Here is an 18,860-nt window from a genome sequence, read left to right on the forward strand (position 1 = left end):
AGCATGTAGCTTTCGGCACGAGCAGAGCACCAGCTGACCGGCAGCAGCCGTCACTGCTCGCTGAGAATAGTGACTGCTGCTAGCTTTCACTTCAGAGTCTCAAAGACACAAAAAAGTCTCCACGATCCGCTTATCCGAGGTCGGGTCGCAGGGGCAGCAGCGTAAGCAGGGAAGCCCAGACTTCCCTCTCCCCAGCCACTTCGTCCAGCTCCTCCCGAAGGATCCCGAGGCATTCCCAGGCCAGCCAGGAGACATAGTCTTCCCATCGTGTTCTGGGTCTTCCCCGTGGCCTCCTACCAATCGGACGTGCCCTAAACACCTCCCTAGGGAGGCGTTCGGGTGGCATCCTGACCAGATGCCTGAACCACCTCATCTGGCTCCTCTCGATGTGGAGGAGCAGCGGCTTTAGTTTGGGTTATGACCGAAAGGACAAGATCACAGGTAAAAGCGGTCGGGGAAAAAAAATCAATTTTTTAAAAATGAGAATCGATTCTGAATCGCACAACGTGAGAATCGCGATTCGAATTCGAATCGATTTTTTTCCCACACCCCTAGTATATACATTATCACATTCACAAAGCATTAACCATAGCTATCAGGCCCAGGAGATCTTACCATTAGCTTGACCATGCAGGCTGGGATAGAACCAGTAACCCTCCGTCTACAGACTGCCATCTTATAGGACGGCCACTTTACTAACTGAGCCCTGCCGACAATTCATACTAATCTCAATTTGTTTCTGTATCATGTAATGTTCACTGGAAATCTTTCTGAAGTTAACTGAACCTATTATTATGGGTTTTTTAATACGTTTTCGTGTTTTTTCCAAAACCCTTCTTGCTTAGTTGTGATGGGAAATGTGTTGTCAACTTGACAACAATTGTCCTTCTGACTGAAAGCGAAAATCACTTTTAACAATGTACCCCCTTTATCAAAAATGCATATTGAGTCGTTCCACTTCAATAGCAACAAAAAGAAAGGTAAAATTACATTAAATCTATTTGTGGCGGCATGGGAGAAAATGATGTATAAGTTTCACTTTTGCATCTATTTGACCATAACTGTGTTCAAGGACCCTCGATTAAAGTTAGAGACAGAGGCGTCATTAGTTTAAAAGACAGGCGGAGGCTCTACCCTTAAGAGATGCAGTAATAATATGTATTATTATGTATTATATTAACCACTGATGATAATTATACACAAATCAGTTAATCTCTACTGTACACTCAAGTAAAGGAAAACTTGACAGATTTTTTTATCATAATTAAATAAATAATGATTATTTAAGTTCTTATTTCGGCCACTTTATATTGAAATTGTTGGCTCTTTTTTGTACCAAAAATATATCAAAAACAAAATTAAATTATTTAGGTGGCTTCACCTCAATATGTTGTAGATATGTCTAGATATGCTAATGCCATCGATAAAAAGTCAAAAATCTAATTAAGGTTTTTACATGAGTTTTAGGAAGCTGGTTTTAACCAAATTCATGCAATATTTAGTTTTTTGGCGCATGTGACCATACCAAGTGTGTTGGGATGGGGGGGGGGGGTCCTTTCAGGGCCCAGAGTTTGGTGCTATGCCACTGATCGATACTATCAACATTTGGATCACTCTGTCCAGATTGCTTTCTTTGCTTCGGACAAATTCCATTGTTGAGCTATGTTCTTTGGACTTTAATCATTTGTCTGTTAGCCTCTTTCAAAGAATCAGTAGCTCACAATGATCAAGCCGAGTGTGTCAGCAAACTATCCTAACTTTGGGAATGGTTTTAAACATGCAACACATTTCTTGATTTTATCTTCCCTTTTGTCTCCTCCTTTAGGTGTCACGGCTTTCACCTTGAAATAAAATCAGTATGCAGCGCAAGCATTGATAGACCCATGAAAATGTAAATGATTGCACGTTGTGGCAAAAAAAGTGGGAGTGGGCAGATTGTGCACCAAATGAGCCGTGTGCCTTCGGGGGGCCAGTAAAATTATTCTGGTATGTGAGGGCTGTCCAAAAAAAAACCGGAATGCTTACGTGCCTGATGATGTCACAGCAATCTCCATTTTAAGGTTGCAAGATGAGCAGAGCAGTAGGCACTCTTAGGGTTATGTTTGTGTTCAATGCTGAATATTGTTATGTCCTTCCAATAAACCCTTATCTTGTCAACATATCTTTTCTATGACAGTGGGACCCGTTTAAGTCAATGCTGATGTTTTTGGCACACTAACTGCAAAGATGTGGTGGTGATCCAGACGCAAGAAAATTCATGTTGTTTTTCCAAAAGGAGATATATTAATAAAATATCAGTTACATGAAAAAAACGACACCATTAGCATTCACAGTCGTTTTGGTGCCTGCTGTCTCCAAATCAGCCCTTAAGTCATTCATTATCAGCTCAAAGATGGAGCTGTTGGACAGACAATATGTGTAGTATTTGTATTTCTGACAGAAATATGTCCATTGTCGATTCTCTCTTTCCATCGTCTGTCATCGCAGCGAGCGTCTCCTTTTGACAGCAGCGCAGATATTTGTGCATAACTGGGCTAGTTTCAGCGAATATTCCAAAGGTGCCAGATACAGATGATGGACATATACTGTAGTCTTGATAAATCAAAGTGCGAGTGCTAAATAAGTAAATTTGCATCTCCTCTTAGTATTGTGTGCATTCTATATGTTCTGTAGAGGTACGAAATTTGGATTTCAGAAGTGGGGGGGGGGGGCACAATTGGTTTAAGTACAAGACGTTTCGGGGGAGCATGGTTCCATCCATTTACCCACCTCCTTCCGCTTACCCGAGCTTGGGTCGCAGGGGCAGCAGCCAAAGCAGAGAAGCCCAGACTTCCCTCTCCCCAGCCACTTTGTCCAGCTCCTTCTGGGGGATCCTGAGGCGTTCCCAGTCCAGCTGGGAGACAGAGTCCCTTCAATGTGTCCTGGGTCTTTCCTGTGGACTCCCACCCGTTAGATGTGCCCTAAACACCTCCCCAGAGAGGCGTTCGGGTGGCATCCTGACCAGATGCCGGAACCATCTCATCTGGCTCCTCTCGATGTGGAGGAGCAGCGGCTTTACTCTGAGCTCCTCCCAGATGACAGAGCTTCTCACCCTATCTCTAAGGGAAAGCCTCGCCACCCAACAGAGGAAACTAATTTCGGCCGCTTTTACCCATGATCTTGTCCTTTCGGTCATAACCCAAAGCTCATGACCATAGGTTAGGATAGGGATGTAGATCGACTGGTAAATTGAGAGCTTTGCCTTCCGGTTCAGCTCCTTCTTCACCACAACAGATCGATACAGGGTCCGTGTCACTGCAGATGTCGCACCGATCCGCCTGTTGATCTCATGAGCCACTCTTGTCTCACTTGTGAACGGGACTCCGAGATACTTGAAGTTCTCCACTTGGGGCAAAATCTTCTCCTCAACCTGAAGATGGCACTGCGCCCTTTTTCGGGCGAGAACCATGGACTCGGACTTAGAGGTGATGATTCTCATCCCAGTCGCTTCACACTCAGCTGTAAACTATTTGAATCAAACCTTAATTTGCAATACCTTTATTTAGATGCATGTTTTACATTGTTAGGAATACATGATAAACTATCTTCACTGCATAATAACAAAATAAACAGTAAAGGAACAAGTGTGGTCTAATCACAAAATAAAAAATCTGAATTGGACAAGAATCAAACCCATAATCATCCCTTTCTGCAAAAAGATCATGCACACCACAGTCTGACATGACACCTACAGTACTGCCTTCAAATATGTATATATGAATATATATATATATATATATATATATATATATATATATATATATATATATATATATATATATATATATATGTATATGTATATATATATATATATATATATATATATATATATATATATATATATATATATATATATATATGTATATGTATATATATATATATATATATATATATATATATATGTATATGTATATATATATATATATATATATATATATATATATATATATATATATATATATATATATATATATATATATATATATTATATTGCCAAAAGTATTTGGCCACCCGGTGCTTGAAAAAGTTAATGATGTCACTTACCAGTTTAACAGCAACACAAAATTGTTTTTAAATAATTTCTATCATAAATGTCTCTCCTGTAAATAATCATGACTCGCTCTCACTCGCATCTGACCATTGATTGTTCAGCTGGCAAGAAGGCAGCCCTAGACAGCCAATCAATGAGCTTGGGGGGGGGGGGGGGGTCTAAAGGGACAGGCTTTAGTCTGAGCGGTGCTTTTCCGCCTGGCACAAGCGTTTGACTTTCCTCCATTCAATAGCGTTACATTCTTTTTGGACATTAAAAAGACCAAGGGACAAAAACTGCCTTTTGAAAAAGTGCAGGAGAGATGCCCCCTCTCCCACCGAATGACGTCCATGATTCTGCATGTACGGATTTTTAATAGAAAGTTTCTCATTCTTTATGTCGACAAAAGCTTCTACATTATATGTCGACGTTAACTTAAAGGGGACCTATTAGGCAAAAACAATGTTTTTAACATATTGGTACCTCCATCCATCCATTTTCTACCGCTTATTCCCTTTGGGGTCACGGGGGGTGCTGGAGCCTATCTCAGCTACAATAGGGCAGAAGGCGATGTACACCCTGGACAAGTCGCCACCTCACCACAGGGCCTACACAGATAGACAATATTCACACTCACATTCACACACTAGGGCCAATTTAGTGTTGCCAATCAACCTATCCCCAAGTGCCTGTCTTTGTTTATTTAGGATCTACATGAACCTCAAAAAATGTAAATCAAACCATGGAGGAATGGCTTAGATTTTTATAAAACAATCTTGCCTTCCTTCATGCTTCCTCCAAACGAACCGTTCGTAATTTGCCGCATTAGTCATATACTGTATGTGTGCATATATATATATATATATATATATATATATATATATATATATATATATATATATATATATATATGGTAAAAACTTAGAAAAGGGCTTTGCGCAAGTTAGTAATTGTTGTCCGACGTAGTCAATAAGCTCCTTACTTTTCCTCTATTATCTTGTTGTGGGGCACACTGGCTCGTACATGCACATGCATCCTCCGCTGTTGCCATTTCCAATAGTAAGTATACTATATTCTATTAGTATAGTTCTAACTTATATCTGTCAGTAGATACATGGCTGATGGGTTGGAGACACAGTCGAAGGGGGCTTGGCCTGCAGGAGGTCTTCGTGCCTAAACAAGGCCGCCCACAAAACATCCTGAAGAGACAGTCAGAAAGCGGTTTGAAGATGGTCTGTAAAACATAAACTATGCAAACTTTTGACCAAAAGAACCACCATTACATGTTATGTAGACCACAAGGAAGTGCTTCAAATGTAGAAAAAAACAACAGAAGAAGAACACAGTGGACCAGGACTCATGCTGACACAAAACCGAATTGGGTTCCACTTTAATAATGTCGACTTAGCCATGTTGTACTGAGCAGCCATGACACAGAGGGATCTACAACGTCCGAATAAGTTCATCATCACAATTGTCCTCGTCACCATCACTAGTCCAATTGCGGTTGTGTTGTTAAAAATGTGCCAAAAAGAAAAAGCAGAACCCACAAATTGCGATGCTCACTGAGCTGAAGTCCTGCAAGAAACTGCAGCTTACTGCCAATATGTCATCTGCCTCACAGTCACCACACACACACACACACACACACACACACACACACGTACCCACACACACAATTTTGTCTTTATGATGTCGTAAGGGTTTCCCACAGCTGCAATAAAATTGCCTAATAGAAGCATAACGACATAATGTCAGTGTTGCTAAAGCACAGCAGTTGAGCACCAAGTGTGCAACAATCAACAAATGTGTGTGTCGCAGACACACAACACAATTGCCAAGCTCAGTTTTTATTGCTGAGTCCTGATCCAATGCAGTGTGTGTGTGTGTGTGTGTGTGTGTGTGTGTGTGTGTCGGTGAAGGTCATCGTTCTGATTCATTACCTGGAGCCTCTGAGTGACGAGTCCAATTGGATCATTATTATCCCTAACGGTTGGTTGCACAACATTTACTTTGCTGCCGTCCTCACCTTCCGTCTGGATTAAGGTGATGAACTGTGTCTTCAAGTGATGAAAGGAGAAAGGGCCACGTTTGACACTAGTCCAAAGTGCGGCCCAGGGGCTTGTTTTTTTCTATTGGTCCAGCGCACATTTTTAAAAATACAACAAACAAGAACGTGGAAAAGTTTTTGATGGAAACATCCATCCATCCATTTTCTACCGTTTGTCCCTTTCGGGGTCGCGGTGGGTGCTGGAGCCTATCTCTCAGCTGCATTCATTTTACTTTTATTTCTATTGTTTCTCCCAACTGTGTTTGCACTACAGACTATTCTACATCATGTGTGCGACGTAGCAACGAGACACACCTGCTTCCCTGTTAGTGGGGTTTAAAATCAAATGGCTGCAGAAGGAAGACGTCGGACTTGTGAGTGTTGTCCTCCAGTTTCTTTTACAACAGTCCAGTTTCTTTAAATCAATGTTCGTAGCCTGCAAGAAACAAAAGACTTCCATCAACTCCTCATGTTTGTGCCATTTGTGCTAATCTGCTCCTGCTGTACCTTCTTGCTGAGTTTTGTTTTTTATTAGATCTATTAGTGTGCCTCATTTTTGGTCGTTTTTTTTTTGTTCCAAACTATTGTATGTACTGGATTTTTGTATTTTTACCAACTCTGCCTGTCTTTGTTCAATCATACACAAAATGTGAGAACAAGTTGAAATGTTGATAATAATATTAATACACATTGTCAACTATGACTCAAAGCTAAGATACAAAAAAGACTTCTTGGCATATCTTTGTTGGCTTCATTGACATTTTTAAACAGGGAACAAGTACTAAAAGACTGTGAAATGTGGCACTAAACGGAACAATCGACAACAGGTCGACTTTTTTGAACAGCCGCTTTTAAGCCACCTGACTTGACCGGAGTCACAACGACTGAAAACCACCACAAAATGATCAAATTCAGGCGACTGAGCTGCCAGATTTGTGCCCCCCAATAATCGTTTTACATCACTGTAAAAGTAAAAACTGTACTATTTTTATTTTTGCGGCAAAGTTTAGGTGGCTTAGCTGCCATTTTTCCGCTACAATTGTTTTTACAGTGCATTACTATAAATTGAAAAACTGTACCACTTATTTTTACAGTAAAATTCTGCCTCTGAGCTGCCAGTTTTTCCCCATAAAATCTATTGATTTTACACATAACAGGTAGGATAATACAATTTTGTGTTCATATTTATATGTTGTACTCTTTTTTTATTATTATTTTTATACACAGCCTGATTAATTAAAGGTTTGCGTGTACTAAAACATGTTCCAACTTTATAGCACGCGCAAAGCTGATCTACTAAACGTGTGCAAAGTGGATTCCGTCTGTTATGTGAGCAGAATAAGGCGTGCAATCCATTTTGCATCTGTGTCTTCATTAATATGTAGATTATATGCTCATTAGCAAAACGCCCACAGTATTGGGAGGAGATAATGCAAAAATAAATTATACAGCACCGCAATGTGATTTATCATCGTTTTGCTAGCACTATTTAGCGTTTTATTTAGCACCTCTGAAAAGTACGAGCAAACTGACACCGTTACGCACACGGCTGCAGGTGTATTTAAAATAAATATCAGAAATCGGTTGTACAGCAACATCATTTTATAATTTTTCACTGCATGCTGGGTGAGTTAACGAGCTCATTAAAAAAATTAATTCATGCGTTTTGGTGTCTGCTGGTGTTTTTTTTAGTGATGTTAGTTTTTCATTTCGTATGTATATTATTAACATATCTCCTACATGAAAAAAACCTCCTTGAAATTTTTTTGTGTCTTGAGCCAAATAAGTGCAGCCTCTCTCCCATGATGAGCGCATCTGCGATGCACAAAAATAAAAGTGGGTTTCACTGTGGGTGCACCGGACTGCTTCTAAAATGCCCATAAAAAGTGGTACATGTCTGCGGCTTGCATGACAGCAAAACGCCACAAGTCGGGGCATGAAAACGCAAATGTGCAGGAAATGATCGAGTGTCTCTGTGGTGAAAGCTGTATAGTACACGCAAAATCCTAATTTAAATAAGGCAACCTGCACCAGTTATGAATAGCACGTGCAATGTCAGTAGATCCCAGGCAACACGCCCACTAATAATAGACGCAATTATATAGATTGCACACGGTGTTTAGCACGTAGTATTTGGATTGAATCAAGCGTATAATATTATAGATGCATTATTTCCAGGTAATATACAGTTACTTCCTGCATTGTTAAAATGCCCTGTACACTAAAGTTGATTTCTAAGAAGGTTATTTATAGTGTTTTATTGTGCCACAACGTTTCTTAGGTGAGTGAAAATATTTAAAATGATCTTTATGTCAAAGCATGAGGATACCAAAAGAAAAGGAAAAAGAAAGGTACAACTTAATGGAATGTTCACAATGAAAACACAACCCAGATGAAATGATAATTAATATTTTTGCATATTTCCCACAAATAAACCATCAATTGTGAACTATTCAGATCCAAATCATATCTCATAACTATCAAAAGTGATTATTTCCTTGAATAAAAACGAGTACATTCATAAAAATATCTAAAGAAGAAATCTTTCTAACGGCTCTTCAAGATCCGGCTCCCCTCAGAGAGCCACAAATCCCACCTCTACTTGCTGCCTGTTTGACCGTATTTTTCTGATGTTAAATACTGTATATGTTGTGTCTCAATAAAGGTTGAAAAACACCGTTTTAGTTGATGTCTTACTTGTATCCGTCAGCCTTACCTGCAGCCAGCGAGCAAAGGCAAAGACATCTGCACTGCCACTCTTTTCTTTTTTACATTTCAAAATCTAATTTGCAAGTATTATATATTAGACTTTGCATGCAGTTGCCATTCCAAGAGGTTAGATGATAGTAAGACTATGGTGTGATGCCTATAGTAAAAGAGTTAGGGTTAGTTCAGGGGTGTCAAACGTACGGCCCAATGGCCAAATCAGGTTTTATCCGGCCCGCAGGATGAGTTTGCCAGGTATAAAAATGACCCTGAAATTTTTTAATGAAAAAAACAGCTGTTCTAAATATGTCCACTGGATGTCGCAATAGCAAGTATTTGTATATTTGTAGATAATGCTACATATAAATACAAAATAAACCACATGATGTTAGTACATCAGTCGAGGAAAATGATCAAACTACCGGTACATAAATAGCACACTGTGATTTTGATATATTTTTTTTATCTTGATAGATTGAAAATTAACACCAATGAGTTGACTGATGAACATTATCACATAATTTGTTCAGAAAATATAAACAATGACAAATAAAGTATATATACTATTAACCACAACAAATAATTGTAAAAAAAATAAATAATAATAAATAAATAAATAAAAAAACAGAATGTGCTTGTTATATTTTTAAACAAAGGAAACAATCTGAAGTTGTCTTTATTTGTAAGTTATCGTGCCGTGATTTTACCAGTCCGGCCCACTTGGGGGTAGATTTTTCTCCATGTGACCCCCGATCTAAAATGAGTTTGACATCCCAGGGTTATTTAGTCTTTAGTTAGTCTTTGCCATGGACTGGAATTGATTTTTAAAATGTGTCACACAGCTTCATTAATTCCAGCAATACCTATAAAATGTCACTAGATGTGTTACTCTGTACCATGCACTTTCCCATTCCCCCGCTGTTAAACACAACTACATAACAAGTTTTTTTGTGTTTTGTTTTTTGCAGGGGTAAATCGAAAAACGGCTTGTCGTATCCAAGCAACAAGTTTGTTGCCAGGTGACAGAGACATAGGTCCTGAGACCTTGAGCAACAATTGTACATGAATAAAACAAGACAGCTCCTGTAACACACATCACATTTATTTCATACTCGGGCGCTAACAGTGCCTATTTACTGGCTCCTGATTATGTGCACACCATCTACGTTCAATAAAAGCTGCAAATCCTAACCATGCAGCCTGTCTAATTGCTTCATGGCTTCAGGATAAACACTGAGGCGACTTATCAGGAAACAATACCCGCCGGCAAATGTGAGCACTAATAAGTGTCGGGGATTATCAAACATGTTTCTGCCAGTCGCTTTCATGTGGCAGCAATGTGCAGAGATAGCCATCATTTTCCAAGGAGCTGCTGCTGAGAAAATACACCATTAAGGGATTTTTTTCTCTCTCTCTCTCCTCCAAGCTGTGTTGACATACTTCAACTTGGATTGGGTTACTTCAGGGAGGCTATTTGTTTGTTTTGGTGAAATGATGACTTTAGGCTAAACAGTAGATCCTTACATATTTGCAGTTTGCCTACTTCAAAGTTGTTGTTTTTTCATGGGAGCTTAAGAAGAAAGTGGTTCGATGGCGCTAACTGCAAGGGGGGGGAAAAGTGTGAAACCAGCAGAGAGCGCTGTTTTACAACTCGATTCACCCAACATTTTCCAGCAGGAAGATGCTTTGAAAAGACGTGATGTTTACTAAGTACAATGATGTATGCTTGTTGTTGATTCTTAATGTGTAAAAATGAGTGCCGTTAGAGGAATATTTTTTAAACCAGATTAATCACAGTTTTGAATTTGGATATGAATTGTATTTAATCACAGTAAAATAGAAGGGGCAAAAGCAAAGTAAATGCATACCTAGTAAGCACAATACCGTATACCTGTATTTGTTTTTTTAAAGTGTAAAAATTACTGCTGTTGAATTATTTTTGGGGAATCAGATTGCATTAATCGTGATCAATCACACTAAATTAGAAGAAAAAATTCTAAGTAAGTACGCACCGTACATAGTAAGTGCATATTATGTATGCCTGTATTTGTTTCTTAATGTGTAATAATGAGTGCTGTCAAATGACTCTTTTTTTTTTTTTTAATCAGATTAATCGCAGTTTATAAGTTTGATTATTTGTGATTAATAAATAGTAAATAGTAAATCAGAAGGGGGAAAAGCAATGTAAATACATACATAGTAAGTACAACAGGAGGTGAAAGAAAAGAAAAAAGAAAACAGTGTGGGACAAGTCTGTCCCACTCTGTTAGCATGCTAACGTTTTTTGATAGCTCCTCTTACTTTAGCATGCTAACATTTTATGCTAGCTTTGTTGTTATTTTGTGTGTCTACAACAACAAATAGTGCATTTTGGTATATCATTATACCCAGGCATTAGCTAGTTTTATAACGTTAGCATGCTAGTGTGCTTAGCATGCTAACTTTTTCCGCTAATTTTACACTTTTTTCCGCAGCCATACACCTTAGTCATATAACTTGGTATGTGACACATGCTAACTGTTAGCATGTTAGTGTTAACATGCTAACATTATAGTGCTAATTTTTTTTTACCTAATTTTACACTTTTTTCTCTTATTCCGCAGCCATACACCTTAGAGTCATATAACTTGGAATGTGACACATGCTAACTGCTAGCATGTTAATGTTAGCATGCTACAATTAACTTGCTAACTTTTTGAGCTAATTTTGCAACCATTTACCCCAGAGTCCTATAACTTGGTATGTGACACTTGTTAACTGTTAGTGTGCTAACTTTAGCATGCTACCATGCTAACATTAGAATGCTAACTTTTTTAGCTAATTTTACATTTTTTCTCTAATTCCGCAGCCATAGACCCTAGAGTCATATAACTTGGTATGTGAAACATGCTAACTGTTAGCAGTTGACGTTAACATGCTATAATGCTGACTTCACATGCAAACTTTCTGAGAATATTTTAAAACCATTTACCCCTGAGTCATATAACTTGGTCTGTGACGCTTTGTAACTTTTAGCATGCTAAAGTTAGCACGCTAACATGCAAACTTTAACATGCTAACATTTTGTGCTAGTTTTACACTTTTTTATCTAATCCCGCAGCCATACACTTTAGAGTCATGTAACTTGGTATGTGACATATGCTAACTGTTAGCATGCTCACGTTAGCTTGCTAGCATGCTAACATAAGCATGATAACTTTTTTCCAGCTAATTTTACTATTTTTTCTGTACTTCCAAAGTCATACACCTTAGAGTCATATAACTTGGTAGTTAACATTTTAATGTCAGTATACTAATGTTTTAGGCGAGCTATTTAGCTCATTTTGTACAGTTACACTTAAAACTCATGGATTCAGACACTCAGCATCATCTTAAAAGTACGGCGGCTTCCGGCGACCCCCGGCCAGAGGTCCATGGTACAGATAGCAGGCCCATCAAAATTTCCACGGGAATTTTCTAGTATTATTATTATTATTATTCAAACATGATTATGAATGTTATGTTTCCCTTTAGGATAGTAGGATAATCAGCATCCTGGGGTCACGCTGCAAGCTACACTCACCAAACCTCGATAGAGGGCCGTCTAAAGGGACAAGCTTCAGCGCCAGTTGTCCGCCTGCCACTGGTTTTTGACTTGTCTGCATTCAATAGCATTACAATCTTTCTGGACGGCAAAAAGTGCCTTTTGAAAAATTCACACAAAAAAGATTTGGTTTTGTGCTGCTCGTGAGTGTAAAAAGTGTCATGTGATTAATGTGACATGTTTGTAGTTTGTAGCAGCCAGGTCTCCACGGCTTTTAAAAGGACTTTTTGGGACTTTTTAGGAGACCCTGGTCTGAAGGCCAAAGTGTAGGGCGACAACAAATCAGTGATATACGTAGGGGGCCCACCATGCATCACACGGAAAGTCACTGAACACTGTGTGAGAGAAACAGGTGTTACTCTTGGTGAAGAGTCAGTTCATCTAGAACTCAACAGACAGCAATACCCAGGATAGCTCAATGGTTAAGACTGCTGCCTGTCATTCAGTACTACTGTGTTCAAAACTGTGACTTGGGATATCTTGTTTTTTGTTTCACCTCTATCTTAGTTTACTGATTGCATTTGTATATTATGAAAATCAACTCTCAACATACCCAGGATGGCTCAGTGGTTAAGATTGCTGCCTCTCAGACAGTAGTACTGGGGTCAAATCCATAACTTGGAAGATCTTGTTTCACCTCAATTCACTCAGTTCACTGATTGCATTTGTATATTACAAAATATCTGGTCTCAACAACACCCAGGATACCGCAATGGTTAAGACTGCTGCCTCTCACTCAGTGCTACTGTGTTCAAAACAGTGACTTGGAAGATCTTGTTTTTGTTTCACCGCTATCATAGTTTACTGATTGCATTTGTAGATTATAAAAAATCAAGTCTCAACAAGACCCAGGATAGCTCAGTGGTTAAGACTGCTACCTTCCACTCTTTACTATTGGGTTCAAAACCATTACTTGGAAGAGTTAGTTTTTTTGTTTCACCTCTATCATAGTTCACTGATTACATTTGTATATGAGCAAAAACCATACTTTGACGAGACCCAGGATAGCTCAATGGTCAACACTGTGGGCTCCTAAAACAGGGGTACTGAGTTCAAACCCCATACAGGGAATCAGTAATTTAGCTGTGTGGCGTCAAGACGGCATACATTGTGGGGTGTTTCTTCTCCTGCACACAGAGTAATATTATGTGCTACTTGCTTGATTAACATATAATTGAACAATTAAGTAAATGCTAAAGATGATAATAATCAAAAATAAATAATCAATGATGACACCTCAGGGGTTACCGGTGGGTGGGTGGGTGTGTGCGTGCCTGAGTGTGTGTGTGCGTGAGTGTAATTCCTGAGGTGGGTGGGAATAGGAATAGAAAATGAATAATAAAGAGCGTTGACCAATGAGCTCTCCTGGGTACGATTAAAATAAAATAGGTTCATTGTAATTGGATTTAAAAATAAAAGTTAATTAAATAATTGTTTATGTTAACATAACATTGGTGAGGTGACAAAGCCACAATATGTCACCTTCAGCCAAAGTTTTGTAAGTTACATATGAACCCCGCCAAGATTCAAACCAAGCACCCTTCATTACAAGTCAACAGCCTTAACCACTGGGCTACCCTGGAACTTGTGAAGTGAATATTTTGTTCCATACACAAATGTAATCGAGGACTCCTGGCTTTGTGAAGTATGATGGAGGTGGAGCAAAATACTGTCTTCCAGAGCAGGATTTTAACTCAGCACCCTTCAACCTGAGTCAACAGTCTTAACCACTGGGCTATCCTGGGTCTTGCAAAGAACATATTTTTTTCCATACACAGACGTAATCGAGGACTCCTGGCTCAGTAAAGTATGATGGAGGTGGAATAAAATACTTTCAATGGCAGTGGGGTTCGAACCCAGCCCCCTACTTTCTTAGTCTACAGTCTTAACCACTGAGCTATCCTTTGTCTTGTCCAACCATCCCATCCATTTTCTACCGCTTATTCCCTTCGGGGTAGCGGGGGGCGCTGGAGCCTATCTCAGCTACAATTGGGCGGAAGGCGGGGTACATCCTGGACAAGTCGCCCCCTCATCACAGGGCCAACACAGATAGACAGACAACATTCACACTCACATTCACACACTAGGGCCAATTTTAGTGTTGCCAATCAACCTATCCATCCTGGGTCTTGTGAAAAGGATATTTTGTTCAATACACAAACAAAATCGAGGACTTCTGGCTCAGTAAAGTATGATGAGGTGGAATAAAATACTGTCAACCAGAGTGGGGTTCAAACCGAGCACCCTACTGTCCTAGTCGACAGTCTTAACCACTGAGCTATCCTGGGTTTGAGACGGTATCAATTTTAATTTTGTAGTTCATTGATTATTATTTGAGAGTGAGTGAGTGAATGAGTGAGTGAATGGGTGAGTGAATGAGTGGCTGTGCTATAATGTATCTTAAATTCATTATTTTAATTTTTTTTTTTTTTTTAAAACAGTGTGATTTATCATGAACTAATTCATGCATTAATTAAAGCCACAGTGTGTAACATCCTGCCTCCTGAATTGCTTAACTTATTATTATTGTTTAATAGATACAGAAGTGTCTCATATTATTTGTCCTTAAATGAGAAGTGAAGTTAAGTGAATTATATTTATATAGCGTTTTACTCTAGTTTTGTCAAAACAAAGCGTTTTACATGTAGTGAAACCCATTATCCAAGTTACATTCAAACCAGTGTGGGTGGCACTGGGAGCAGATGGGTAAAGTATATTTGCCCAAGGACACAACGGCAGTGACTGACTAGGATGGCGGAAGTGGAGATCGAACCCTCAAGTTGCTGGCACGGCCAGAAAACTGACTGGTTGCTTTATTGCTACTTAATGAAACCCAGTGTCTGAGACCCCATCCATCCATTTTCTACCGCTTATTCCCTTCGGGGTCGCGGGGGGCGCTGGAGCCTATCTCAGCTACAATCGGGCGCAAGGCGGGGTACACCCTGGACAAGTCGCCACCTCATCGCAGGGCCAACACAGATAGACAGACAACATTCACACTCACATTCACACACTAGGGCCAACTTTAGTGTTGCCAATCAACCTATCCCCAGGTGCATGTCTTTGGAGGTGGGAAGAAGCCGGAGTACCCGGAGGGAACCCACGCAGTCATGGGGAGAACATGCAAACTCCACACAGAAAGATCCCGAGCCTGGGATTGAACCCCAGACTACTCAGCACCTTCGCAATGTGAGGCAGACGCACTAACCCCTCTACCACCGTGCTGCCGTGTCTGAGACCGTTTATCCTAAATGTATACATTTTTAAAAATGATATTTTTAATTAAAAAACAGGGAGTGATCTCATTTATCTTGGTTCCATTCATTTATCTTTTTATTTAATAAGATATTGCTTAGTCTATATCCTAAATGTATTTATACATATACACTGTATTTATTTTAAATGTATTTATTAAATGTATTCCATTTATTATCAAACGGCATAATCAAACTCTGCTTCTTCCTACTTCTTTTTGGACATGTAATGAGAAACTGTAAATAAGTGAGGTAACATTTTGTAACAGTATACACGTCCCAAATAAACTAATAGTCTATCTATTGTTTCACATTGGATTTCTCAGTTCTCTCCCTATTGGTGGTAAAGATAGGAAGTGAACAATTACCAGTAATCGCTAAAAGAAGATTACAGTAAATAAGCTTCCTTCGTGTCGGACATGTCGAATTTTGCAAATGTCATGCATCTTTGTTAAGCTTGTTAGAAACGGATAAAACCATTATAATTACCACGTGGTTCAATGAGTGCTACCCCTTGAATATGAATGGGTGAATCCATTAACCTTGGAGAGATATTGTATATTTAGGCTAAGAAATAGTTTTTGCAAAACATGACGGTTATTGATTTTACTTTACTTGCCATTATTTTTTGTCAAGTAGAGGCAGGGGCGCCGAAAAGGGGGGGTAAAGGAGACGGATTCTAGGGGCCCATGATGGAGGGGGGCCCAGAGAGGCCCCTAATGATGATGAAATTATAATACAGAAAAAATAATGACACTGTGTTGGGGGCCCTGTAAAGATTCTTTTCATGGGGCCCAAAATCCCTAGCGGTGCCCCTGAGTAGAGGCCACAGTTCATCTTTAATCTATTCTGCATGTTTATGACTAATAATCCGCAATTTTAACTCAATGCGCTGCTGCCATCTAGTGGACAAACATCTACATTACAACAATTCCCATTTTCACAGATTTGAATATTTGTGGCTTTATTTTTTTTACGAAAGAATGAGTTAAAACACCTCATCAAAGAAATCCATACAAGTTAGATATTACTATCTAATGTTTATTTTTCTTTGATCAAAATAAGCAAATTTACTGCCAACAATGTAAGCTCTAAGTTCCTTTCGTTGTAATATTTCACACATTAACCAGACAAAATGATAACAGTTTCTCTTTGCTAAAACCAACGCTGGCAACGAAAAACAAATATATTTGCGTTTAGGGAAAATTAAACAAACACATGATTTCTGTATTTATGTCCAAACAGGCAACTTCTCAGAAGACCTCCAAGTCTGCAGAGTTGTACACCACAGGCGTCTCCTCAGCGCCCACAGGCTGCTCCTCCTGACACTTCTCTTCTTCCTCCCTTCCGGCTTCTTCCAGCGCCTCCAAGGCCTCGTTAGTGTCGCTGGCGAACGTCTCCCTGGAGACATCGTCGTCCTCCTGCAGGTCCAGCTTGCCGATGGCCTGCTTCATTTTCTTGGCCACCAAGTGCCGCCTCCGCTTCTGCGCCGACTTCTTGCTCTTTTGCTCTTTCTGGCTCTCCTCGAAGAAGATGTCCCTGATCTGCGCGCGGGTGATGCTCGGCGTGTTCTTCAACAGGTTGAGGTATACGCCGCCGGGCGTGCGTCGCCTGCTGCCGTCCATGGTGTAGACGCCGCCGCCCTCTTCCAGTGTTGCAGTCTCGCCCAGCAGCTCTATGGCTATTTTGGGCCCGATGATTCTAACAACACGCTCAATGAGGTCTGTTTTAGGCTCGCGTAATCTGTACACAATCTCCTCCACGATTTTACCCTCAGGGTCGTCTTTAGTGATCTCATATCGGCCTTTGATGTCCATCTCAGCTCTCGGACCCAGTCTGTCCTTCACCGGCCTCTTCCTCTTTGCATCTCGCTCCTGCCCGCTCATGTACTGGTCCAACTGGGCATCCAGCCCTTCACATTTATCTTTTTGCTCCTGCTGCCGTTCCTTTTCCATGATCTTCTGAGCCAGGACGTAGTTGTAGGTCTCCACGCTCCTGTCAGACATGTTAATTTCGCCATCCATGCCAAAGACCCCCAGTTCTGCAGCGATGGCATCCTGGCACTGCTCCTGCACCACTGAGCCCCAGATGTTGTTCACCTTGCGGCTTGATACTGCACATGCGCCGGGTACGTTGTTTGGTCCTGGCCGGGGGACGCTTCTGTTGCACACTTTTTGACGTTTCCCACGCCAACCACCGATATCGTCATCTGACGAGTCCGCGTCGCTGTCACTGGACTCCCGACTCGACGTTCTGTACGCAATTGCAGGCGGCAAATTGGCAGCTCTGTTCTGGAAGGAATGGCCGCTAAAAGCCGAAGGCAACGACGTTCGAGATGGCGGTAGCGTGGTTGTTCTCATCTCTGAGTCCGACCCAGAGCCGGAGACCTCTCCATCTTCCAGATTACCGTCCATAACAACCCCACCATCCGCCATGTTTTATCTGAACGCAAAATACAGTCAATTACAATTAATACTTTTATCCACTGTCAACTCACATACTGTTGTATGTACTGCCAAATAACTCAATAACACAAGCATTTACCTTCAAATGTTGAATTACAGCAAACGCAGACACTCTTGAAATATACATAAACTGTGTTTCAGGCCTGTCTCGTTGCTCTTATTACAAAAGCGTTGGCTAACTTTGCGATCCAAATGAGCAAAAGACGCGCATTGCTAAAAATCCGTCATTTCCGCTTGGGTACCATTTTCCGGTTCGACACCTTTTCAAAATAAAGATGACCAAGACCGGCTAGTGTTACTATGGTAGTATTTAACACGTTAAAATGTTGATGAACATGAGCAGACCGCAGTTTACAGAAGAAAAGAGGAGATGTTCGGGACATCGTCTTTTCATTTCCCATCCAATACAATTGCTCTATTTACCATGGATGTCTTAACCCTACTTTTGTGCAGTAACCCCACGACGTATGAATATGTCGGGTAAAATAATAATAATACAATGTTTGTAATAATAATATTTAAAAAATAATTTAGTCTCCACTACCAGTGCAACACACCTTTTAAACGATTAACCATAGGAAGCCATATTATTGAAAATAGGCTACTATAGCTGTACGATGAAAAACACATGTTAAGGGTATTGTCTTACATTTATCACCCAGTTACTTTAATAATGCATTTTGAAAAAATCTAAAACAATTGTGATGTTTGAAATTCGTTATTACTGTCTCGA

General features: G+C 40.0%; 1 protein-coding gene across 1 annotated transcript; it reads right to left on the reverse strand.

The window, feature by feature from the left end:
- Window positions 1–16,575: 16,575 nt before the first annotated feature.
- Window positions 16,576–18,379, reverse strand: phax (phosphorylated adaptor for RNA export). The gene is made up of 2 exons (XM_061960665.2): window positions 18,207–18,379; window positions 16,576–18,104 (listed from the first exon to the last, which is right to left on the reverse strand). The coding sequence occupies exon 2, from the start codon at window positions 18,095–18,097 to the stop codon at window positions 16,916–16,918; it is 1,182 nt and encodes a 393-aa protein (XP_061816649.1). The 5' UTR covers window positions 18,098–18,104; window positions 18,207–18,379; the 3' UTR covers window positions 16,576–16,915.
- Between the last annotated feature and the right edge of the window lie 481 nt (window positions 18,380–18,860).

The sequence above is a fragment of the Nerophis lumbriciformis genome, linkage group LG05 (genome assembly GCF_033978685.3).
Source record: "Nerophis lumbriciformis linkage group LG05, RoL_Nlum_v2.1, whole genome shotgun sequence".
Taxonomy (NCBI): domain Eukaryota; kingdom Metazoa; phylum Chordata; class Actinopteri; order Syngnathiformes; family Syngnathidae; genus Nerophis; species Nerophis lumbriciformis.